General features: G+C 46.1%; 1 protein-coding gene across 1 annotated transcript in view; it reads left to right on the forward strand.

Annotated features, from left to right (window-relative positions):
* The window catches only part of LOC117366720 (guanine nucleotide-binding protein G(i) subunit alpha-1), a 143,189-nt gene that overhangs the window by 71,818 nt on the left and 45,918 nt on the right, over positions 1–25,453 (forward strand). Inside the window, exons 6-8 of the mRNA XM_033958464.1 lie at positions 792–921; positions 8,887–9,040; positions 23,004–23,210. Coding sequence (XP_033814355.1) covers positions 792–921; positions 8,887–9,040; positions 23,004–23,194 — 475 coding nt within the window. The 3' untranslated portion in view covers positions 23,195–23,210. The remainder of the gene's footprint in view (positions 1–791; positions 922–8,886; positions 9,041–23,003; positions 23,211–25,453) is intronic.

Genomic DNA, 25,453 nt, shown 5'->3' on the forward strand with positions numbered 1-25,453 from the left:
AGTGTCAAAGAAGGATGTAGTGCAAAAAGTGAAGGAGAGGAAAGAAACAGCCATAAAAGTACAGATAGAACAAGATGATCAGAAAAATAAAATCGCCAGTTAAAGGTAGGAAAAATGGTTTTATTTTCAATGTAGTGATTGAAATATGTCAAATTTGAAAATTTACATCTGTTGTGTTTATATTTTGGACTGTTCAGAAAAAAGGCATTTCTTTCTATTTCTCTTGTGGTTTACTGTGTGCAGAGTCTGGCATATTAGAGTTTCGTTTGTAAACAATAGTACTTTTAGTTTGTGGGTTTGTATTTGAAAAGGTTTGGTTTTTTTCCCCTCTTTTCTGCATGTGTGACTGAGGCCAGGTGTTCTGGTGGGGATAGAAGTCCAGAAATTTTGGTTGGTTTCGTGGTCCCAAGTAAGAAAATATTTGTTGGCTTTCCTTCAGCTTTTTTGGACTTGAAACAGCCCCAACTGAAAAATTAGTGATTACTTACGGCATGATCCCTGACAAACGACACTCACATACCCAGATTTCTAACCTCGGTTTATATTCGAGTCAGCCTTTTTTTCTTTTTTTTTTTTTTTTTTTCCTCTCTCCTCTTTTTTTGGGGGAAAGGGTTATCTCGGTTTATATTTGGATTGGTTTATATTCGAGTATATATGGTAACTGAGACCTAGCTAACCAAGACTCTACTAATGTTCCTTGAGCAGTGATGCTCATAGGTGCTGACTGTTGTAGTGCACTTCATATTCTACTACATACTGAATTTCCTGCCAACATGTTTTTCGTTTTGCAGAATGTTTGATGTAGGAGGACAGAGATCTGAACGCAAGAAGTGGATTCACTGTTTTGAAGGTGTTACAGCAATAATCTTTTGTGTAGCACTGAGTGATTATGATTTGGTTCTAGCAGAAGATGAAGAAATGGCAAGTACAAAAGCTTTTTTTTTTTTTAATTGAAACATTTAAAAGTAAAATACCCTGTAAAATTAAAATATAACTACCAAACTGTTTTGACCAAAAGTTCATACTTTTCCCATAGACAAACAGGGCAATGCAGGCACACTTGCTGGTGTTGTGACATGATAGCAAGAGTACCCAGAGCATTCCTTCAGTACAGAGGCGTTTTTGGTTTCTTTAAGGCTGTATGGGTATTCTTGCATCCACTCTGTCAGCCTGTTTAGCTTTGTCGTCTTTATCCAGAGAGCTGAGCTGTTGCAGCCCTCCTGCAGCCCTTTCACAAAAAGAAATAATATATGCTGTAAACTCATCTGTAGAATGTAAAAATTTGCCCAGTGATAAGTACTTTAGGTTTGAGCAGCATTGGTCAGATTTCTTGTCATGGCTGTACTGATTATGGTCACGGTGTTTTGAAGTTGGCCCGTTCTGCTGCTAGCATATTCTCACGTATAGGTGACTTCATCCACTGAGCTCCAATGTGGACAGCTGCAAAAGCACTTTTGCTTCAATAACTTTAGAAAGTTCATGACTGACTGCACCACGCTTTCGCGAGTGCCTTCCTGCCCAATGTAGGGCGTGTGTCTCCTCAGTTCTTGTTTTTGCACGGAGCTGTGAAGTTGTCTTCAAACGTTCTGCGTTAGTTTTCTGTGTCTTCTCGCTGTGGAATTCTCTCTCTTCATGATCTTTTTGATCTTTTTTTCTACTTTTTCCCTAAAAAAAAAGAATCTTTCTTTTTTCTCTTTCTTTCTAGACGGTTTTTCCTTCCATGTCCTGCCCGTTAACCGGCTTTAAGAAGTGTAGCATAAGAACATAACATAAGAATTGCCTCTGCTGGGTCAGACCAGTGGTCCATCGTGCCCAGCAGTCCACTCATGCGACAGCCCTTAGGTCAAAGACTAGTGACCTAATTGAGACTAGCCTTAACCTGCGTACGTTCTGGTTCAGCAGGTGTCAGTGCATGATTTCAATCGAAGCGTCGCTCACCACCGAGGCATTATTCCTCACCTTCACCGAAGCATGGGTTTCATCTTCTCCAAAGCATCGACCATCGAAACATTGGTCATCTTCTCTGAAGCATCAGTCATCTTCTCTGAAGCATCGCTCTTCCAGGCTCATCACTCATCCTGGTACAGCCTTGGCTGGCAGGGGGTCTCCTGTACGTGTTTTCTCCATGGCCAATGGTGGGCAGAGTCCTTCTTTGCATTGCTCAGCACCCCAGCTGCGTGATCCACATGGCTTCGGACTGGCCCAGGCACCTGTGGTATACAGATCTGATTCGTCATCTCATGGCAAATGCTCTTCCGCTGCCAGTCTCTCCCGACCTTCTGACTCAGGGCCCCATTCCAACGTTTGATCCGGGTCCCTTTTGTCTTACTACTTGGCTCTTGAAAAGAAATGCGTAGGTAAGAAAGGTTTTTTGGATAAAGTGATCTCCACTCTCTTGGGGTCTCGGAGACTTTCCACTTCTCGGGCTTATGTGCGTGTTTGGCGTATCTTTGAGGTGTGGTGTGCCGCTCGTGGAATGGTTTCCTCTCATGTCTCTTTGCCTCACATCTTAGAGTTCTTGCAGGATGGCCTGGTCTTCTCTCCAGGTTCAGCTTGCGGCTTTGTCTGCGTTTCGCAGTTTGCTGCAGAGTAGGCGTTTAACTTCTCTGGATGTGATTTGCTTTTTGAGGGTGGCCAAATTGCTTTGGCCTCCAATGTGGCATTCGGTTCCAGCCTTGGATCTCAGTTTGGTCCTGTCCGTGCTCATGCACCTCCCTTTGAGCCCTTAGGTTCTTGCTCGTTGAAGGACCTTACTCTTAAAGCGGTCTTCCTGGTGGCCATTACTTCTGCGAGACGCGTTTTCAAGCTGTGGGCTTTCTCTTGTAGGTCTCCCTTCCTGGAGATTTCTAGGGAGCACGTTGTGCTGCGGCCTGTTCCTTCCTTTCTGCCAAAGGTGGTTTCACCTTTTCATGTCAACCAATCTGTGGTCCTCTCAGTTTTAGGTAGTTGGGAGGGCTCTGTGGAGCAGAGGCAGTTGTGCAAGTTGGATGTCTGTTGGGTCCTTCGCTCTTATGACACAGGAGTTCCGGAAATCGGATCGTCTTTTTGTTCTCTTAGCGGGTTCTTGTAAGAGGGATGGTACTTCCAAGGCTACCATTGCGTGCTGGATCAAGGAGACTATCACTTCGGCATAACTTCTTCAGAAGTCTGTTCTGGAATTTCTCAAGGCTCATTCCACTTGGGGTCAGGCAGCTTCTTGGACTGGGTCTTCTCTTGTGCCTCCAGTGGATATCTGTAAAGCTGTGGTTTGGTCTTCTCTCCATTCCTTTGTGTGACACTACTGTGTGGATGTTCAGGCACGTCGGGACGTGTTTGGTGAGAATGTTTTCGTAGTGGCCCTACGGGGGTCCCACCCATGATGGGTACTGCTTTGGTACGTCCCATCAGTGAGCTGTGCTGGTCTGGAGCCTTCACGTCTACATGCTGGATTAAGTGAACTCCAAGCACTAGTATCAGATCCGCCGTATACAAGATTTTCTACATGACAGGGTGATTCTTCGAACTCATCCCAAATTCCTGCCTAAAGTTATCTCAAAATTCCATCTCTTCCAATCCGTAGTTCTACCTGTTTGCTTCCTGAAACCACATTCCCATCCTAGTGAAGCAGCAAACTTTGGCTTACCACTTGGACCTGTATTTTTGGAACAATCATATTTGGAGAATTTTCTTTCTGATAACCCTATTCCAAATGATATTGCTACATAGAACTAATTAAGTGGGAAGACTTGTTAATTGGGTTCTTATAAGTATACGATATCCACATTGAACTTTATTATTTGATTAATACTTGAAGTTTCTGCATTCTTAGCTATTTTTGAATTATTCTTAGCTATTTTCTTATTTTTTTTCTTGCATTTGCTTATGTGTTCTTTAACATATACTCAAAAATTTGAAAATATAGTAATAACTAACACCTTTATTTATATATAGTGTACTAGATTATGTAATTTGATATGGTGTAGTAGATTATGTAATTTGATTAGATTTTAAGATAACACCTAGACACTCTGAAATTAAAGGAAAGTGACTTCTGTTAATATGCATGTAATTAGTTGTAATCACTGAAATCATCACAACCCCTATTCTGAAAGACCCAAAGGGAGCAACAGATCAGCCATCCAATTACAGACCTATAGCCTCAATGCTGCTATACGTCAAACTAATGGAAGGCCTCGTAGCAAAACTTCTCACTGAATACTTAGAAAACCCCAGCATACTTCACCCCTCACAATCAGGCTTCAGAGGCAACTACAGTACAGAAACACTACTAGTCTCTCTCCTAGACACAGCCAAACAGCACCTAAGCAAAGGCAAAAAAATGCTACTCATACAACTCAATCTCACAGCGGCATTCGACCTAGTAGATCAAGACATCCTACTACAAACACTGGAGGCAATAGGAATCACAGGCAAAGTCTACAATTAACATAAGCATTGTCACTGCTGGGTCAGACCAGTGGTCCATTGTGCCCAGCAGTCCGCTCCCGCGGCAGCCCCTAGGTCAAAGACCAGTGCCCTACCTGCATATGTTCCAGTTCAGCAGGAACTTGTCTAACTTTGTTTTGAATCCCTGGAGGGTGTTTTCCCCATAACAGCCTCCCGAAGAGCATTCCAGTTTTCCACCACTCTCTTGGTGAAGAAGAACTTCCTTACGTTTGTACGGAATCTATCCCCTTTTAACTTCAAAGAGTGCCCTCTCATTCTCCCTACCTTGGAGATCTGTCTTTATCTGCTAAGTCTATTCCCTTCAGTATTTTGAATGTTTCAATCATGTCCCCTCTCAGTCTCCTCTTTTCAAAGGAGAAGAGGCCCAGTTTCTCCAATCTCTCACTGTATGGCAAGTTCTCCAATCTCTTAACCATTTTAGTCGCTCTTCTCTGGACCCTTTTGAGTAGTACCGTGTCCTTCTTCATGTATGGCGACCAGTGCTGGACGCAGTACTCCAGGTGATGGCGCACCAGGCCTGGTACAGTGGTATGATAATCTTCTCCGATCTGTTTGTGATCTCCTTCTTTATCATTCCTAGCATTGTAGCATTCTGTTTGCCCTTTTTGCCGCCGCCACACATTACGTGGACGGCTTCATCGACTTGTCAACCAGTAAACATAGAAACATAGAAATAGACGGCAGATAAGGGCCACGGCCCATCAAGTCTGCCCACTTCATTGATCCTCCCTATCTATTTTTGTGGATAGATCCCACATGTCTGTCCCATCTGGCCTTAAAATCTGGCACGCTGCTGGCCTCAATAACCTGAAGTGGAAGACCATTCCAGCGATCAACCACCCTTTCGGTGAAGAAGAACTTCCTATTGTCACCATGCAGTTTCCCACCCCTGATTTTCCACTGATGCCCCCTTGTTGCCGCGGGACCCTTGAAAAAGAAGATATCCTCTTCCACCTCGATGCGACCTGTGAGGTACTTGAATGTCTCGATCATATCTCCCCTCTCTCTACGCTCCTCGAGTGAGTAGAGCTGCAACTTCCCTAACCGCTCCTCGTATGGGAGCTCCTTGAGTCCCGAGACCATCCTGGTGGCCATTCTCTGGACCGACTCCAGTCTCAGCACATCCTTGCGGTAATGTGGCCTCCAAAATTGCACTCAGTACTCCAGGTGCGGTCTCACCATGGATCTATACAGTGGCATAATGACTTCAGTACACCCAAGTCTCTTTCCTGGGGGTGTCTCTCCATGGACTGCACCGGACATTCTGTATACGTGCATGAGATTTTTGTTACTGACATGCATCACTTTACACTTATCCCCATTGAACCTCATTTGCCATGTCAATGCCCATTTCTCGAGCTTGATTATATCACATTGCAGATCTTCGCAATCCCCATGTCTTCACTACTCTGAATAACTTCGTATTGTCTGCAAATTTAATCACCTCATTTGTCGTACCAATGTCCAGATCGTTTATAAAGATGTTGAAGAGCACGGGTCCAAGCACTGAGCCCTGCGGCACACTACTGGTGACGCTTTTCCAGTCCGAGTATTGTCCATTTACCCCCACTCTCTGTTTCCTAGCTCCAGCCAGTTTTTAATCCACCCTCGATTCCATGGCTCGCAATTTTCCAAAGTAGTCGTTCATGTGGAACCTTGTCGAATGCCTTCTGAAAATCCAGATATACAATGTTGACCGGGTCGCCCTTGTCTATCTGTCTGTTTACTCCCTTGAAGAAGTTCATCAAACAAGATCTGCCTTTGCTGAATCCGTGCTGGCTGGTCCTCATCAGACCATGTCCATCAAGGTGATTAATGATGCGGTCCTTTATCAGCGCCTCTACCATCTTTCCCGGTACCGATGTCAGACTCGCCGGTCTGTAATTTCCTGGATCTCCCCTTGAACTTTTTTTGAAGATCAGTGTAACATTTGACCCCTTCCAGTCCTCTGGAATCTTTGTTTGTTTTGTTGCCCCCTTAAACTTTGTAATTTTACTGATATGTTCATCGCTTAGAATTTTGAATAGGCGATCAATCAAATTTATAATGAACTTGAAACTTGATCGACAGATTGGCTATTAGTTGAAGCAGTTCAGCTATAGTCCATTTTAATTCCTTGATGACCCTCGGATGGAAGCCATCCGGTCCCAGGGATTTATCGCGCTTAACCCTATTGATCTACCTGCATACCTCTTCTAGACTGACTGTCAACCCTGTCAGTTTCCCGTCTTAGTTTCCAGCATATAGCCTGATGCTGTGTATATCCTTTTCGGTAAATACAGACGCAAAAAATGTGTTCAGTTTGTCAGCGATTGCTTTGTCCTCCTTTAGCACTCCCTTTATTCCATGGTCATCCAACGGTCCCACTGCTTTCTTCACGAGTTGTTTTCCCTTAATATATCGAAAGAATGGCTTGAAGATTTTCACCTCCTTGGCTATTTTTTCCTCTTAGTCTCTTTTGGCCCCTTTTACTGCCTTATGGCACCTGTGTTGATGTTGTTTGTGCTTATTCCAGTTTTCGTCTGTTCTTGACCTTTTCCATTCCTTAAACGAAGTTTTCTTGTCTCTGATAGCTTCCTTCATCTCTACAGTGAGCCATGCCAGTTCCTTGTCCTTCTTCCTCTTAGATCCCTTGTTGATACACGGTATATATAGATTTTGCGCCTCAGTGACTGTGTCCTTAAAAAGGGACCAAGCTTGCTCTAGCGTTTTTACAGTGCTTATCCTCTTAATCTTCTTCTCCACCATGAGTCTCATCCCTTTTCGGAAGTTCAGTGCCATGGCCATCGTTCTGGACCGATGTTTTGCCCCTGCGTCCATGTCGAAGTGGATCATGTTGTGATCACTGTTTCCCAGCGTCCCTTCTACTTCTACCCCTTGTGCCGGTCCTCGCAGTCCATTTAGAATTAAGTCCAGAATTGCATTTCCTCTTGTATTTTCCTTGACAAGTTGTTCCAGGAAGCAATCACCTACAGCATCCAGGAACTTGGTCTCCCTAGCACAGCCGGAGGTGCCTAGGTTCCAATCTATCTCCCGATAGTTGAAGTCACCCATGATAACTGCATTGCCTCCCTTGCAGTTGCGTTTAATCTCTCATCCGTCATTTCTCCATCAATTTCTTCAGACTGCCTTGAGGGTCGATAGTAGATGCTGATCTTCATTTCCAGTCCATTTGTTCCCAGAATTTTGACTCATAGAGACTCTGACTTATCTGTCAGTTGTGGTGTGTTCTCTCCAGTAGATTCAATTCCCTCTTTGATGTATATGGCAATTCCCTCACCTTTTTGAGCCACTCTGTCTCTGCAGTATAGTTTGTATCCCAGCAGCACAGTGTCCCACGTTTTCCACCATGTTTCTGTGATGCCGATAATGTCCACGTTATCTTTTTGTGCCATAGCTTCTAATTCACCCATCTTATTCCTTAGGCTCTTTGCATTCGTGTACATACACTTGAGTTTGTGGCCTGTTCCTTTCTTGCATTTCCTTCCCTCTTGTGTCCCTTTCGATCTGTCTTGCCTTTGATCCGGTGAGTCTTCTCCCTCTATGTTCCTGCATGGTATCCTCCGGGTATACCGGTTCCTGAACCATCGACTCTCTCTCTGTCGACTGTCTGCTTTCCCCTTCTTCCTGGTTTAAAAACTTCTCAACTTCTCTCTTGATGTTGCTTGCAAGTAGTCTTGTTCGGTCTCTGCTGAGGTGGAGTCTGTCCTTCCTGAATAGCTTGCAACTTAAGACAAATCCGAAAATACTTCAACAACGAAAAATTCAAATTCAAAAATTCAAACATACTTTACCTCCCATGCCCCATCAACATACTAAAACAATTACAAACCATCCAAAATACAGCCCTAAGACTAATATACTCGCTGAAAAAATACATTACCTCAGCTTTCCAAGACTCACACTGGCTCCCAGTACAAGCGTGCATACAACACAGATTCTACTGCACCCTATTCAAAGCCCTAAATGGAAATGGACCAAGCTATCTGAGCAACCACCTAATCAGGAAAAACACATCCAGACCAAGGAGAACTCAAGCACTTTTTACCCATCCCCCAATCAAAGGCATGCAAAGCAAAAAATTATATGACCGTCTACTAGCCACCAGAGCAGCAAAAATAGACCACCACCTCTCAAATCTGATAACCACGATGCCCAACTACAAAACATTCAAAAAAGAACTGAAAACCATACTATTCAAGAAATTTGTCAAATAATCTAACCAAACCATATTGACCCTTCCCAGATCCTGACACATACTATAGCTATCAACCTTGTAACCTCTCTGGGAATGCCCAGGCTAATTTCTTGCTGTAATCCACCTAGAACTGAAAGGTATTGGTGGGATAGAAGACATCAATGTAATGTAATGATAGCTGAACATCAACAATTTACTGTTAAACTGTTCTTAGTGTACTAACTTTGTCCTTTCAATTTCAGAATCGAATGCATGAAAGTATGAAATTATTTGACAGCATCTGCAACAATAAATGGTTCACAGATACATCTATTATTCTTTTCCTAAACAAAAAAGATCTTTTTGAGGAGAAAATCAAAAGGAGTCCTCTTACAATCTGCTACCCAGAATATGCAGGTATTCTTGCAACTTGGATTTCTTTAGAAGAAAGTTAATTTTATTTGCTTACCTGAAACTTAGGGTCATATACTCCAACCTATGATACCTAGTAAAGTGGTAGTTACTACTACTACTACTAGTTATTATTTCTGTAGCGATACCAGATGCATGCAGTGCTGTACGTTAAACACCTGCTCGAAAGTGCTTACATTCTAATTAGGACAGACACATAGGACAAAAAGAGTGAATTAATGTGTACTGCTCAGGTAGGGATTTACAAGGAGATAGGGTAGGGGACGATAGAGAACAAAAAGGGTGAATCTATGTGTACTGCTCAGGTAGGGATTTACAGGGGGATAGGATAGGGGACTATAGAGGGAATGATAACAGATATAGGTGCTTTACAAGTTGGTAGGGATAGGGCTTAAACAGAGCTTCAAAAAAAGTGAGCTTTTGGCCTGGATCTGAATACCGTCAGAGAAGGGAGCATGACGTACTGAGTCTGGCAAGTTGTTCTAGGCATACAGTGTAGCAAGGCAGAAGGGATGGAGTTGGCAGAAGAAGAGAAGGGTATTGACAAGAGAGACTTACCCGGCGGAGTTCTCAGGATAGAGTTTAGGGACAGAAAAAAGAGATACTGAGGAACCTCAGAGTGAATACACTTATACTTCAGTAAGAGGAGTTTGAACCGTATGCAGAAATGCGACAGGGAGCCAGTGAAGCGACTTGAGGAGAGAGGTAATGTGAGCATGACGAGTCTGGTGGGATACGAGACATGCAGCAGCATTTTGAACAGATTGAAAGGGAGAGAGATGGCTTAGAGGAAGACCTGCGAGGAACAAATTGCAGTAATCCAGGTGTGAGGTGATGAGAGCATGTATGAGGGGTCTTGGCAGTGTACTCAGAAAGAAAAGGCCAGAATTTAGCAATGTACAGAAAGAAATGAGAAGTTTGTAGCAGTCTGCTGGATATGCGAAGAGAAGAAAAGAGATGAGGCAAAGATGACCCCAATATTTCAAGCTGATGAGACAGGAAGGACAACATAAGAACATAAGCAATGCCTCTGCTGGGTCAGACCTGAGGTCCATCATGCCCAGCAGTCTGCTCACGCAGCGGCCCAACAGGTCCAGGACCTGTGCAGTAAACCTCTATCTATACCCTTCTATCCCCTTTTCCAGCAGGAAATTGTCCAATCCTTTCTTGAACCCCAGTACTGTACTCTGCCCTATTACGCCCTCTGGAAGCGCATTCCAGGTGTCCACCACACGTTGGGTAAAGAAGAACTTCCTAGCATTCGTTTTGAATCTGTCCCTTTTCAACTTTTCCGAATGCCCTCTTGTTCTTTTATTTTTCGAAAGTTTGAAGAATCTGTCCCTCTCTACTCTCTCTATGCCCTTCATGATCTTGTAAGTCTCTATCATATCCCCTCTAAGTCTCCTCTTCTCCAGGGAAAAGAGTCCCAGTTTTCCCAATCTCTCAGCGTATGAAAGGTTTTCCAAATCTTTTATCAGACGTGTTGCTCTCCCCTGAACCCTCTCGAGTATCGCCATATCCTTCTTAAGGTACGGCAACCAATATTGGACGAAGTTCTCCAGATGCGGACACACCATCGCCCGATACAACGGCAGGATAACTTCTTTCATTCTGGTTGTAATACCCTTCTTGATTATGCCTAGTGTTCTGTTTGCCTTCTTAGCAGCCGCTGCACACTGTGCCGTCGGCTTCATTGTCATGTCCACCATTATCTCCAAGTCCCTTTCTTGGGTACTCTCATTCAATAACATCCCTCCCATCGTATAGTTATACCTCGGGTTTCTGTTTCCCACATGTAATACTTTACATTTCTCAACGTTGAACTTCATCTGTCATCTCGTCGCCCATTCCCCTAGTTTGTTTAAGTCCCTTTGCAATTCTTCGCAGTTCTCTTTAGTCCGAGCTCCACTAAATAGTTTGGTGTCATCCGCAAATTTTATTATCTCACACTTCGTCCCGGTTTCTAGGTCATTTATGAATATATTAAATAGCAGCGGCCCGAGCACCGAGCCCTGCGGGACTCCACTCATGACCTTCCTCCAGTCTGAGTAGTGGCCCTTCACTCCTATCCTCTGTTTCCTACCCGCCAACCAGTTTCTGATCCATCTATGTACGTCTCCTTCCACCCCATGGTTCTTCAGTTTCCGGAGTAGGCGTTCATGGGGCACCTTGTCAAAGGCTTTTTGGAAATCTAGATATATGATGTCTAGGGGGTCTCCTTTGTCCATCCGTTTGTTAATTCCTTCGAAGAAGTGCAATAAGTTCGTTAGGCACGATCTCCCCTTGCAGAAACCATGTTGGCTAGTTATCAGAAGTTCGTTTCTTTCAAAATGTTCATCGATGTTTTCTTTTATCAGTGCTTCCGCCATTTTCCCTGGAACCGAGGTCAGACTCACCGGTCTGTAGTTTCCCGGGTCACCTCTTGATCCCTTTTTAAAGATGGGCATAACGTTGGCTATCTTCCAGTCCTCCGGGATCATGCCTGTTTTCAGGGATAGATTGCAAATTTGCTGCAGTAGTTCCGCTATCTCCTCCTTTAATTCCTTCAGAACCCTTGGATGGATTCCGTCTGGATCTGGGGATTTGTCAGTTTTCAGTTTTTCTATCTGCCTGCGTATATCTTCAAGGCTCACTTCTATGAATGTTAATTTTCTGCTTTGTGTCTTCGTTTGTAAATACAGAAGAAAAGAACATGTTAAGTCTTTCTGCCACTTCTTTCTCCTCCTTCACCACTCCCTTCCTGTCTCCGTCGTCCAACGGTCCCACCTCCTCCCTAGCCAGTTGCTTCTCTTTAACATATCTAAAGAACAGTTTGAAATTTCGAGCTTCCCTGGCTAGCTAGCCTCTCTTCATACTCTCTTTTGGTTTTTCGAACCACTCAGTGACATTCTTTTTGATACTTCCTGTGCTCTTTCCAGTTCCCCTCAGTTTTGTCCTTTTTCCAGTGTTGGCTCCTCCCCTTTTAAGGGGGAACATCGGGTCTGCTTCGGGTGATGTCAGGGAGTGGGTGGAGCTACCTCTCGCCTCAGCCCCTCACCCTCTGCCTTCTCTCTGCTCCCTTGTGCCTTATTCAGTGGATTTTCTCCTCTCTCCCTCCTCTGGCCGACTTCACCTGTTTGCCCCGAACTCAGGCAAGCTAGCCACTAGAGGGCGCATCCCCTCCTCTTGGTCTTCAGTTAGTTTCTTTCCGCGGAGCCACGAAGTCCTGTACTTTTAGGTCTCTGCCCAAAGTGCCTTCTAGCTTCGCGGCTTTCTTATTTTTTCATCCGGAGAGTCGCTGTGCGTGTGTGTTTTATTTGTTTTTTTCTCATTCGCGAGTTTTTTGACTGCCCGGGGGCTCCCGGGTAGTCGCGGCCGCATTGCCTCGTTGGCCGCGGCCGGTTTTTTTGCTTATGTCCTGGCCCTTGTCCGGTTTTAAGAAGTGCACCCGGTGCGAGCGTCTTCTCTCGCTCACAGACCCGCATCGTTGGTGCATTCGTTGTTTGGGGGCTGATCATCCCACCGAGTCCTGCCCCTGGTGTGCTATGTTTCAGCACAGCGCCCTCCGTTGGCGTAAGGCCCGTATGGCGGATCTTTTTGCGGTCGACCAGCCCTCAACCTCGGCCTCGGGTACCCCGGCCCCGCCTCGAGACTCGGCCCCGAAGGCCTCGGGTTCGATGAAGTCCTCGGCTCCGGGTAAGTCCCCTCTTCCTCCAACATGTTCCTTACCGGCAAAGAAGCCAGCCTCGGGGACGCCGGCCAGGCATGGTGGGAGTCCCTTGCCTGTGGCTCCGGCGAAGTCCTCCAAGCCTTCGGGACGTGCCTCCACCACAAGGGAATACACTGCATCGAGGTCGCCCTCGGTGGAGTGCACTGCGGCCTCGGACATGCCGTCGATGCTGTCCGTGCCGGTCTTTCAGGACATGCTCCGGGGATGATCTTGTCGGAGCTGTCCGCTGCGCTGGCCCATCTTCACCCGGCCCCGACCTCGCGTGTGCCGGACCAGCCTGAGCCTCGCATCGAGGTGCCTGGGGGCAAGGTGCGCCGGTCCCGGCACCACTCGTCGTCCTCGGACTCCTCGCCCCGGGCCTCGAGGCGTTCTTCTCCCGCGGGGCGAAGCGTCACTCGAGGCACACCGAGACCTCGGGCAGGGGTTCTAAGAAGGCCCGAAGTTCCCCTCCGAAGCGGGGTCGCTCCCCGACTTCACATGCTGGAGGACCGCTGAGGGTTACAGAGTTATCTCTGACTAACCCTCGGCTCTTGCTCACTCCCCCTCGGTCCGGGGCTCCGGTCCGAGGCTCGAGGCTTTTGCCGAGGGAGTTCGGGGACCGGTCTCCGACCCGTCATCGGTCGGTGCCACGTACCCCGGCATCGTCTCCGAGGGGCTCCTCGAGGCAACGCAGGTCCTCGACCCCGGAGCGCTCTTTGTGTGCCTCCTGGGGTTCTGAGCGCATTACGGAGCGGGAGCCTCGTTACTCTAGAGAGGCTTCCCCGTCCTTTTCTGCGCCGAGGCGGTCTCGCTCGGCGTCGAGGCTCGGGGAGCATCCCGGCCGTCCTTTACCAGATTTGTCCAGGACATGGGTCGGGCGCTTGATCTGGACCTCCAATCGGACTCTAGGTATTCCAAGGAGTATCTGGCGGAGCTGGATATGCTGTCTCCGCCTAGAGAGTCCCCTCAGGCTGCCGTTGAACCCTGTGCTCTGGCAAACCTTTATCAGGAACCTGGAGACTCCCTATATGGTGACGGCTGTCCCCTCTAAGATGGAGTCGAAGTATCGCACGGTTCCTTGCCCGGGGTTCGAGCACCCGCAATTGTCCCACCAGTCGTTGCTGGTGGAATCGTCCTTGAAAAAGTCTCACCCCTCCCGTGTCTCGGCGGTGGTCCCTCCGGGTCGTGAGGGCAGGACCTTAGATAAGTTCGGCCGCAGGCTTTATCAGAACTCCATGATGGCCTCTAGGGTGCTGAACTACGCCTTTACCTTCACGTCCTATCTTAAACACCTGATTGGACTGTTGGCGGCTTTCCAGGCGGACTTGCCGGCCTCCCGCCGAGGGGAATTTGGCCTGCTCCTGGAGGATTTTTCCAATTTGCGGCTCCATCTGTTTCATGCGCCATACGATGGATTTGAGCTTTTGTCCAGGGTCTCCGCCTTTGCAATGGCCATGCGTCGGCTAGTTTGGCTGCGCCTGGTCGACATGGACCCAAATTTGCAAGATTGGTTAGCGAACCTTCCCTGTGTAGGCAAGGAGTTGTTCGACGACACCATTGAGGCGGCTACGAAGCGCCTCTCGGAGCATGAGAAGTCGTTTGCTTCATTGGTCAGACTGAAGCCGAAGCCGTCCTCGTCGAGACCCTTGCGGGCCCCTCCGCGCCGCTACCCGCAGAAGTCTACGCCGGCTTTTTCCCGGCCTCCGCCCTGGCGTCAGCAGGCACATCCTAGGGTCTTGCCCAAGTCCCAACCAGCCGCTGCTGCCAAGCAGTCCCCGTCTTTTTGACGGGGTGAGCGGATGGGGGCGGGCTCCCTCTGCACAGATGTCAGGCCTTCTTCCCATCGGGGGCCGTCTCAGAGCCTTCTACCCTCGTTGGGCAGCCATCACGCCAGCATGGGTCCTGGGCATGATATCCTCAGGTTACACTCTCAACTTTCGGGAACTTCCTCCCGACAGCCCCCCGAGCGCGTGTCCTTGGAGGCTTGATATCTTCTTCGCCTGCGGGCAGTGGAAGTGGTCCCTCCTGGTCAACGGGGGCGGGGGTTTTACTCCCGTTACTTCTTGGTATCGAAAAAGACAGGGGACCTGTGCCCGATTCTGGACTTGAGACGCTTCAACAAATACCTTGTGCGGGAAAAGTTTCAGATGCTTTCCCTTCTGATTCTTTATCCCTTGCTGGACGAGGGGGATTGGCTCTGCTCCCTCGATTTGAAGGAGGCCTACACACATGTTCCGGTGCATCCCGCTTATCGCCGGTTTCTGCGCTTTCAGGTGGGAGAGTACCATCTTCAATATCGGGTCCTCCCCTTTGGTCTGGCCTCGTCTCCTCGAGTCTTCACGAAGTGTCTCGTGGTGGTCGCAGCGGCCTTGTGGTCCCGGGGTTTTCAGGTATTTCCCTATCTGGACGACTGGTTGATCAAAGCGCCGTCCAGGGAGGGGGTTATCTCAGCGACCCGACAGACTATTATCTTCCTTCAGGGTTTGGGGTTCGAGATAAACTTTCCAAAATCCCAGCTATGCCCCTCTCAGTCCTTGCAGTTCATCGGGGCCGTGCTGGACACGGTTCGCCTCCGTTCCTTCCTTCCTCCTCCTCGATTGGAGGCACTGGTCAGTCTGAGTCAGCAGGTTTCGCTGTGGGCCTCGGTCTCAGCGAAATGCATGATGGCTCTGCTGGGTCATATGGCTTCTACCGTCCATGTCACACCGTTCGCTCGACTGCATCTGCGGATACCTCAGTGGACGTTGGCCTCTCAGTGGCATCAGGACTGGGACCCGATCTCCGGTCCCGTGACGGTGACTCCTTCTTTGAGACGATCGCTCCGTTGGTGGGCCAACTCTTCCAATCTTTCCAGGAGTTTGCTCTTTCTCGCCCCTCCGCACCACAAGGTCCTAACCACGGACTCTTCGGAGTACGCTTGGGGGGGCTCATCTGGACGGGCTGCGCACTCAGGGGATGTGGTCAGCTGAGGACCATCGCTGTCACATCAACGTCTTGGAACTTCGGGCCATTTATCTGGCAGCCTTGGCCTTCTGGCACCTGCTTCACGACCAGGTGGTTCTGGTCCGTACGGACAATCAGGTGGCAATGTATTATGTAAATAAGCAAGGGGGTACGGGGTCCTGGTCCCTGTGTCAGGAGGCTCTTCGTCTCTGGAAGTGGGCGATTTCCCAAAACATCGAGCGGTTTACATTCAGGGGGAGCGGAATTGTCTGGCGGACAAGCTCAGCCGCCTTCTCCAGCCGCACGAGTGGTCGCTGCACTCTCGGGTCTTGCGACAGGTGTTCGAGCGGTGGGGGACCCCTCAGATAGATCTGTTCGCCTCCCCCGTCAATCACAAACTGCCTCTCTTTTGTTCCCGGATGTACTCCCCGGATCATCTCGAGGCCGACGCCTTCCTCCTCGATTGGGAGGGGAAGTTTCTCTACGCGTTTCCGCCTTTTCCTCTGATCCTGCGGACGCTTGTACATCTCAAGTCTGCGCGGGCCACTCAGATCCTGATTGCTCCTCGGTGACCTCGCCAGCCGTGGTTCTCCCTGCTTCTTCAACTCAGCGTCAGGGAGCCTCTGCTTCTACCTGTTTTTCCCTCTCTGCTATCTCAGAGTCGGGGTTCTCTTTTGCATCCCAATCTTCAGTCTCTACATCTGACTGCTTGGTTCCTTTCCACCTGACTTCTCTTCCTTTGTCTCAGTCAGTCCGGGAGGTGTTGGAGGCTTCTCGTAAAGTCTCGACTAGACTCTGCTACTCTCAGAAGTGGACAAGATTCTCGTCCTAGTGTTCCTCTCATCATCTGGATCCTGTGTCGGTTCCTGTGTCTTCGGTTCTGGAGTATTTGCTTCATTTGTCTCATTCCGGTCTGAAGACGACTTCTATTCGGGTGCATCTTAGTGCGATTGCTGCTTTCCACCGGCACCTTGAAGGAAAGTCCCTTTCCCTTCATCCTTTGATTTCTCGTTTCATGAGGGGTCTCTTGAATGTCCATCCTCCTCTCAAGCCTCCCCCTGTGGTTTGGGATCTTAATGTGGTTCTGGCTCAACTTATGAAACCTCCGTTTGAGCCTATGGATAAGTCTCATCTTAAGTTTCTCACTTGGAAGGTGATCTTCCTACTTGCTCTCACTTCTGCTCGAAGAGTTAGTGAGCTGCAGGCATTGGTGGCAGACCCGCCTTTTACTGTGTTCCATCATGACAAGGTGGTTCTCCGCACTCATCCTAAGTTTTTGCCTAAGGTGGTGTCTGATTTTCATCTCAATCAGTCCATTGTTCTTCCGGTGTTTTATCCAAAGCCCCACTCTCATCCTGGCGAGGTGGCGCTTCACACACTTGACTGTAAGAGGGTGTTGGCTTTTTATCTTCGACGCACTCAGTCTCATCGGACGGTTCCTCAATTGTTATTGTCCTTCGACCCTAATCGGTTGGGACGCCCAGTTTCCAAGCGCACCTTGTCCAACTGGTTAGAAACATAGAAACATAGAAACATAGAAATAGACGGCAGATAAGGGCCCACGGCCCATCTAGTCTGCCCACCTTAATGTCCCTCCCCTACCTTTGCCCTGTGAATAGATCCCATGTGCCGATCCCATTTGGCCTTAAAATCAGGCACGCTGCTGGCCTCAATCACCTGTAGTGGAAGACTATTCCAGCGATCAACCACTCTTTCAGTGAAAAAGAATTTCCTGGTGTCACCTCGTAGTTTCCCGCCCCTGATTTTCAACGGATGCCCTCTTGTTGTCGTGGGACCCTTGAAAAAGAAGATATCTTCCTCCGCCTCGATGCGGCCCGTAAGATACTTGAACGTCTCGATCATGCTTGTATTTCCTTTTGCTATGCTTGGGCTGGTCTCGCGCTGCATGGTCGAGTCACGGGACATAAGGTCCGAGCGATGGCAGCTTCTGTAGCTTTCCTCAGGTCAACGCCTATCGAGGAGATTTGCAAGGCTGCCACTTGGTCTTCGGTTCATATTTTCACCTCCCACTACTGTCTGGATACTCTGTCCAGGAGCGATGGCCATTTTGGCCAGTCGGTTTTGCGTAATTTGTTTTCTTGAATTGCCAACTTCCCTCCGTCCCTTTTTAGTTAGCTTGGAGGTGACATGTGAGAATATACTGCCTGCTTGTCCTGGGATAAAGCACAGTTACTTACCGTAACAGGTGTTATCCAGGGACAGCAGGCAGATATTCTCACAACCCGCCCTCCTCCCTGAGGTTGGCTTCTTTGCTGGTTATATGAACTGGAGACCACGAGGAGGGGATGCGCCCTCTAGTGGAGCAGGAAGGCACACATGCGTGGTGCAGCACAGCAAACTTGAATCTTCAATCAAGTTTGCTTGAAAAGCTGTCCGCATCGGGGCTCCGTAGATGACGTCACCCACATGTGAGAATATCTGCCTGCTGTCCCTGGATAACACCTGTTACGGTAAGTAAGTGCTTTACCAGTAACATAGCCGACACGAACGAGTCAATAAATCATCCCTTTTCCAAATGCTCACAGTTTACTCTGCCGACCCTTCAAGACATCCAGAGATGCCTGAATTCACTAAACATAAAAGGAACCACCTCAGAAGTAATTCCACCATTCCTCTTGAAGCGTTTCTTTCCAATTTTTGGCCCCAGTATCCTAGATGTGGTTAGGACAATTTTAGCCTTAGGAACCTTACCCAAAACATGGAAAGAATCAATCATTTATCCAATAATCAAAGACCATAAAACCAATGCTCAAGAAGTTTCAAATTACTGGCCTATAGCTAACATCCCTTTCTTAGCGAAGCTCACTGAAAAAATAATTTTCCGCCAAATTGCTGACTTAATCGAGAAGACCAAAGTTCTACACCCGAATCAAACTGGATTCTGCCAATACTATTTCACAGAACTTTCACTCATAGGCTTGACCACAAAGATACTTTATCATCTTGATCACCACCAATCTTTCTTCAGCGTCTGACGCGATTGACCATAAGCTTCTTTTATCACGTCTTCGAGAAATTGGAATCACAGATCAAGTCATCATGGACTGGTTCTCATCCTTCTTTACAGAACAGTCATCCAAGGTAGTTTTCAATGCAGCATCCTCAGAATCATTTAAAAATGAGCAGGGCATCCTACAAGGCTCGATATTATCACCTTTACTTTTCAATATTTTCATGGCACCTCTTTTAACTTTAGGTCAGTCCATTGGTTTCACAATGTTCGCATATGCTGACAAAGTTCAATTAATCCATCCTATTGATGTAAATAACCCAGATGAGGTAACAATCATAAATCAAAAACTCGAGAAAGTTAAACTATGGTTGGATTCTAACATGCTGTCCCTTAACATTGAAAAGTCCAAATTAATGATCTTCCCTATCAAAGAAGGATTATCTATTCAGACTGCTCTCAAATTCAAATCTCCACCCATCAAAATCATAATCTCTAAAATTGTTAATAGCAAATTCACCTACCATCTTCACATCAGTACTGTGGTCCAGCGCTGCTTTCACTGTCTATGAATGATTAAATTTCTCTCCAAATTGCTTGAACCCTCCTCCCTGAATATCCTGGTTCACTCCCTTGTGATCTCCTGCATAAACTACTGCAATGCCCTTTACAAAGGCATAACAAAAAAAGAAATAAGGTGCCTTCAGGTAGTGCAGAATACTGCAATAAAAATCATATTTAACGCAAAAAAATATGATCATGTCTCTCTTGCACAAAGCACACTGGCTACCAGTAGAACATAGAATTAGCTATAAAATCCATCTACTAACCTTCAAATCCCGCCAAAGTAGCCAGCCCAAATTCATTGACAGTCTTCTCATTCCATATAATCCCTCTAAAGCTCTTCGCTCCCTGACTCAGAATCTTCTTACTATTCCATCTTTAAAACACACCAATACAATGAGATCAAATATTTTTGCGGTGATCACACCCCTCCCTCTGAAATTCCATACCTAACTATCTACGCAAAGAATCATCTCTAAGTCATTTCAAAACAAAACTAAAAACATTTTTATTTCTTGATGCCTTTGAAGCATAACTTCCCTTGTAAGGGCTACATTACACTGTTTTCTTTACAGTTTTACCCCTCCCATTGTTCTTCCCCTACTTCTCTTTTTCTAAGAATATTGTAGTTCTTACCTTTTACCTTCTGTTTTTGTTTGTCCAAGGTTTAAGTCTCTGGTTATACTGGATGTCATGTAATGTTTTAACCTTGTATTTGGGAGAGTGTGGCGCAGTGGCTTGAAAACAGAAGGCAAAGGGTTAGCATAAATGGGAAATTCTCGGACTGGGAGAAAGTGACCAGCGGCGTGCCCCAGGGCTCGGTTCTTGGGCCTATCTTGTTCAATATTTTTATAAATGACCTGGAAGAGGAAACAACATGCAATATAATAAAGTTTGCTGATGATACAAAACTATGTTGGGCGGTTAGCTCTCAAAGGGACTGCGAGGACCTCCAGAAAGATCTGAACCAGCTAGAAACGTGGGCGATAAAGTGGCAGATGAACTTTAACATAAACAAATGCAAGGTGATGCATCTAGGAAAGAAAAACAAGGAACATGAGTATAAGATGTTGGTCAAGTTAGCAAAATGCGAACAGGAAAGGGATTTGGGGGTACTGATTGACAGTACCCTAAAGCACAATGTGCGGCGGCGGTGAAGAAAGCAAATAGGATGTTGGGCATAATTAAGAAGGGGATTACGAGTAGATCGGAAGATGTCATAATGCCACTTTATAGAACAATGGTCAGACCGCACTTAGAATACTGTGTCCAACACTGGTCTCCATACCTTAAAAAGGATATAACTCTGCTGGAGAAAGTGCAGAGGCGAGCCACGAAACTTATTAAAGGAATGGAACATTTGAGCTACAAAGATCGACTCAGGAAACTGGGACTGTTTACCCTTGAGAAGAGGGGATTTGATTGAGACTTTCAAAATATTAAAAGGATTTGATAAAATAGACCAAGAAGCAGCATTACTGACATTTTCAAATGTGACACGGACAAGAGGTCTTAGCCTGAAACTGAGTGGCAGAAGGTTCAGGACAAATGTCAGGAAGTTTTCTTTCACACAGCGTGTGGTGGATGCTTGGAATGCACTCCTGGAGGAGGTTGTGGAGGAGACTATTGTACTGGGATTCAAGCGCAAGTTGGATGCATACCTTTTTGCATATCATATTGAGGGATACGGTAAATCCGGGTCTCCATAAAGGAGTACCTAAATGGGCCGCCGCGTGTGCGGATCGCCGGACTAGATGGACCTCGGTCTGATCCAGTGAAGGCGTTTCTTATGTTCTTATGGTTAAAGCTACAGCCTCAAAGCAAACAACAGAAAGGGGGGAACCAACAGGGTCTGCAGTCAGAAATACAAGGGCAAAACAAAACAAAAAACTGCAGATTGGCGTACAATGATGCAGGCAAAGTTTATTTTAACAATGATGAAAATGCTGTTAAAAACATCGCCTAAAGGCAAATGACCCAACATGGTCCATGTTTCGGAAAATACACCTTCATCAGGGGTCCCAGATGAAGAAAAACTCAGCAAAAACCAGTGGTCTTCAATGCATGCAACTCCCAAAGTCCTGGACTTGCACGCATTGAAGACCACTGGATTACAGATTGTTTGCGGTTTTTACTGAGTTTTTCTTCATTTGGGACCCCTGATGAAGATGTATTTTCTGAAACACAGACCGTGTTGGGTCATTTGCCTTTAGGCGATGTTTTTAACCGCATTTTAATCATTATTAAAATAAACTTTGCCTGCATCATTGTACGCGAGTCTTCAGTTTTTTTGTTTGGTAAAGCTACAGCCTCAGCACCCTGGGTTCAAACCCACGCTGCTCCTTGTGACCCTGGGCAAGTCACTTAATCCCCCCATTGCCCCAGGTATATTAGATAGATTGTGAGCCCACCAGGACATTCTCCTGGGAGAATGGTATAAAAAATTGAATGAATAAATAAATACAGTTGATTTATGTTTTTATTATTACTGTACACCGCTTAGAAGTTTGATTAGGCAGTATAAGAAATTTTAAATAAACTTGAAACTTGAAGACCACCATTCCCAGATGGATCTGTATGGCCATTCCTGTGGCTTTTGTGGCAGCCAAAAAGAAGCCCCTCACGGTTCAGGCTCATTCTACCAGAGGTATTTCGTCCTCTTGGGCTGAGTGGTGGGCTGTTTCTCTGGATGAGATTTGCAGAGCTGCTACCTGGTCCTCTTTGCATAAGTTCATCAAGTTTTACAGGATCGATGTGGCAGCCAACCAGTCTGCTGCTTTTGGTGCTTCTGTTTCAGCAGCGGGCTCATCAGTCTCACCCTGAATTTTTGGGACGGCTCTGTTGTGTCCCACTGGTCCCGGAATAAAGAAGGATTGTACAAGAATGAAAGATTAGGTTCTTACCTTTGCTAATCATCTTTCTTGTAAATCTACACTTTATTCTGGGAACCTACCCTATACATTGCTGATTCGTCGATTGTCTGCTTTTACAAGTACTGGTAAGCTGGATTTCTGTTTTCCAACCAGCCTTTATAAGAGTGCATTCAGAATGGGTTTAGCACTTACTCTGGGGGGTCCCTGTTTCCAACGTCCCTTTCTGACAGTGCAGGCTGTATCTCTCTATATAGCACTGTTTTGTTGTTTAGGTTGCTAATGTTTAATAACCCATTCTCTTGTTTCACTGTTGCTGTTTTGCATTTGTTATGAACAGAATTAATTTATTTGCCAGGGAGTTTCCCTGTTCCCCTCTCTCTTGTTATTATCCTCTACTATGTTTCATTGCTTTCTAGGGTCTAGCTCCAATGAATGTTATTGTATCTTTCTTTGTGATCTAATTATGTAGACTGAATCGAATTCCTATTTTTAGGAGATGATTCAGTATATAAGACTAAGAATTAGATTAGATGTTCTGTCTACTTTACGACTGCTAAGGTTACGGGGACAGTGATGAGGTAAGAGGGAGAGAGGTTTAAATCTCTGAAGTTTCAGGCTTCTTACAAAGTCCTGGTGGGTAGACGGAAATAACCCACTTGTCCCGGAATAAAGTGTGAATTTACAAGAAAAAAGATTAGAAAAGGTAAGAATCTAATCTTGTTTCTTTCGTTTTATTATGTTTTTAGTATTGTAAACTGCATAGTTCTGGGCATTAGTTTTGTAGCAGTATAACAAGTGAATAAATGAAAATGAAATTTTCTGGTATAGACCTTGCTAAATTTGCAGTTGTTTGATAGAATGTTTGAGCTCCCTTTGTTTTTGTTAGCATTTTTCTAATTTTATTTACAGGGTCAAATACTTATGAAGAGGCTGCTGCATATATTCAGTGTCAGTTTGAAGATCTGAACAAGAGAAAGGACTCAAAGGAAATATATACCCATTTCACATGTGCTACAGATACCAAGAATGTGCAGTTTGTTTTTGATGCTGTAACTGATGTCATCATAAAAAATAATCTTAAAGACTGTGGCCTTTTCTAAATTCTTGCGTCAAATGGTAAGTAACTTTTGTGTAAATAAAACAGGAAACAAAACAGTTTTGCCATACTAGATCCATATAACCCAGTATCCTGTTTCCAGCAGAGGCCAGTCCAGGTCACATGTACCTGGAAGAGTTGCAAAATTTAGTAAGATTTCATGCTACCGTAACCCCAGGGATAAGTTGTGGCTTTCACTAAGTCTACTTAATAATGGTTATTTATAAGATCTGTTTATACCTTATTAGGCAAAACCTGTATACCCTTTAATGCTATGCTTTCTGTTGCATCCCTTCTGGATGCCATATGCTAGGTGTTTAGTCCTCTCCTGCAATCCGGGAGTTGCAGAAATCCAAAAGACTTTTTTGAGCATGTGCTCTTCCTACCTTAGAGAGTGTGTTAGAGCCCCCTACAGTTTCAAATCTGCAAGCAATCCTAGTAGAAATTATTTGAATTGTTCTGCTTCTTTTTCGCTTAAAATTCATCTTTTTTGGTGGCTTCCACTTGACCAGGAGAGGTAAGAACGTATTCGGACATCGACTAGCCCGCCTACTTCGTAGGGCTTTAAACTAGGTAAGTCGGGGGAGGGTATCCACTCATATTTCGGAGCAGTAAGAAACTATCCTGAGGAGGCGAGTCACAACCACATTTCTGAGTCCAAGGTAAGTACCCATACTATACACGATAAACTGGGAGTCACACTAAATCAGAAGGGAATCTCTTCACAGGAACTTAACAACAATAAGGTATGGAGGGCTATGTATGTTAATGCACACAGTTTGGGCAACAAAATTCTGGAATTGGAGACTGAAATAAGGAATGCAGACCTAGACGTGGTGGCAATATCCGAGACCTGGTTCACGGACTCGCACGGGTGGGATATGGTTATACCGGGCTACAACCTGCTTCGTCGTGACAGAGAGGGCAAGTTAGGAGGAGGGGTATCACTGTACACTAAAGAAAACATCAAAACTACCAGAATCACGGATGTTAGATACTCCGGAGAATCCCTCTGGGTGAACCTGGCCAGAGGGAATGAAAAATGCCTATACCTTGGTGTGGTATATAGACCTCCAAGACAGCAGGAAGACAAAGACATAGAACTGATCGAAGATATAGAAAACATCACTTTGCGTGGGGACACAGTTCTGCTAGGGGACTTCAATATGCCCGATGCAGATTGGAACACACTCTCTACGATTACCTGTGGCAGCAGAAGAATATTAACCTCCATAAAGGGCGCACGACTCAAACAAATGGTACTGGAGCCCACTAGAAACCAGGCAACACTGGACCTAGTACTCACCAATGGAGACAGCGTCTCAGAAATATCAGTCTCAGAAATATCGCCTCCAGCGACCATAACATGGTATGGCTTAACCTCAAGAGAGGTTTCTCTAGATCAAACACAGCGACGAGAGTTCTCAGCTTTAGAGGCACAGACTTCAAACGCATGGGAGATTTTGTTCATCGGAAGCTGCAAAACCAAGCACAAACTGACAATGTGGAGACTATGTGGTCAACTCTGAAATCCACCCTCCATGAAGCAACAAATCGCTATATAAAAACAGTTAGCAAAAGTCGGAGAAACAAAAGACCCCAGTGGTTCAGCACTGAAATTTCGGACCTCGTTAAAGAGAAGAAAAAAGCATTTATTGCCTACAAACATCTAGGAAAGCAGGAGGGAAAAGATGACTATCTCAACAGGTCTAAAGTTGTCAAAAAGGCAGTCAGAGAGGCCAAGCTACGATTAGAGGAGAATCTAGCACGAAACATTAAGAAAGGGGATAAATCCTTCTTTAGGTACATTAGTGACAGGAAAAGAAACAAGGATGGGATAGAACGACTCAGGCAATCGGACGGGAATTATGCAGAATCGGATTCCACTAAGGCCGAACTACTAAATGAATACTTCTGCTCAGTCTTCACCTGTGAGGCGCCGGGATCCGGTCCACAGTTACAGACAAGGGAAAGCCAGAAAGACCCGTTTCAAGACTTCAAGTTTACGTCCAGTAGCGTCTACTGCAAACTTTCAAGACTTAAAGTGAACAAAGCCATGGGACCAGACAACCTACACCCCAGGGTGCTCAGAGAGTTGAGTGAAGTCTTGGCGGAACCATTATCAGAGCTCTTCAATCCTTCCCTAAGCACAGGAAGAGTCCCCTTGGAATGGAAAACAGCTAACGTTATTACACTCCACAAAAAGGGCTGCAGGACAGAGACGGCAAATTATAGACCGGTGAGTCTCACATCCATAGTGAGC

Source organism: Geotrypetes seraphini, chromosome 9, assembly GCF_902459505.1.
Source record: "Geotrypetes seraphini chromosome 9, aGeoSer1.1, whole genome shotgun sequence".
NCBI classification, from domain to species: domain Eukaryota; kingdom Metazoa; phylum Chordata; class Amphibia; order Gymnophiona; family Dermophiidae; genus Geotrypetes; species Geotrypetes seraphini.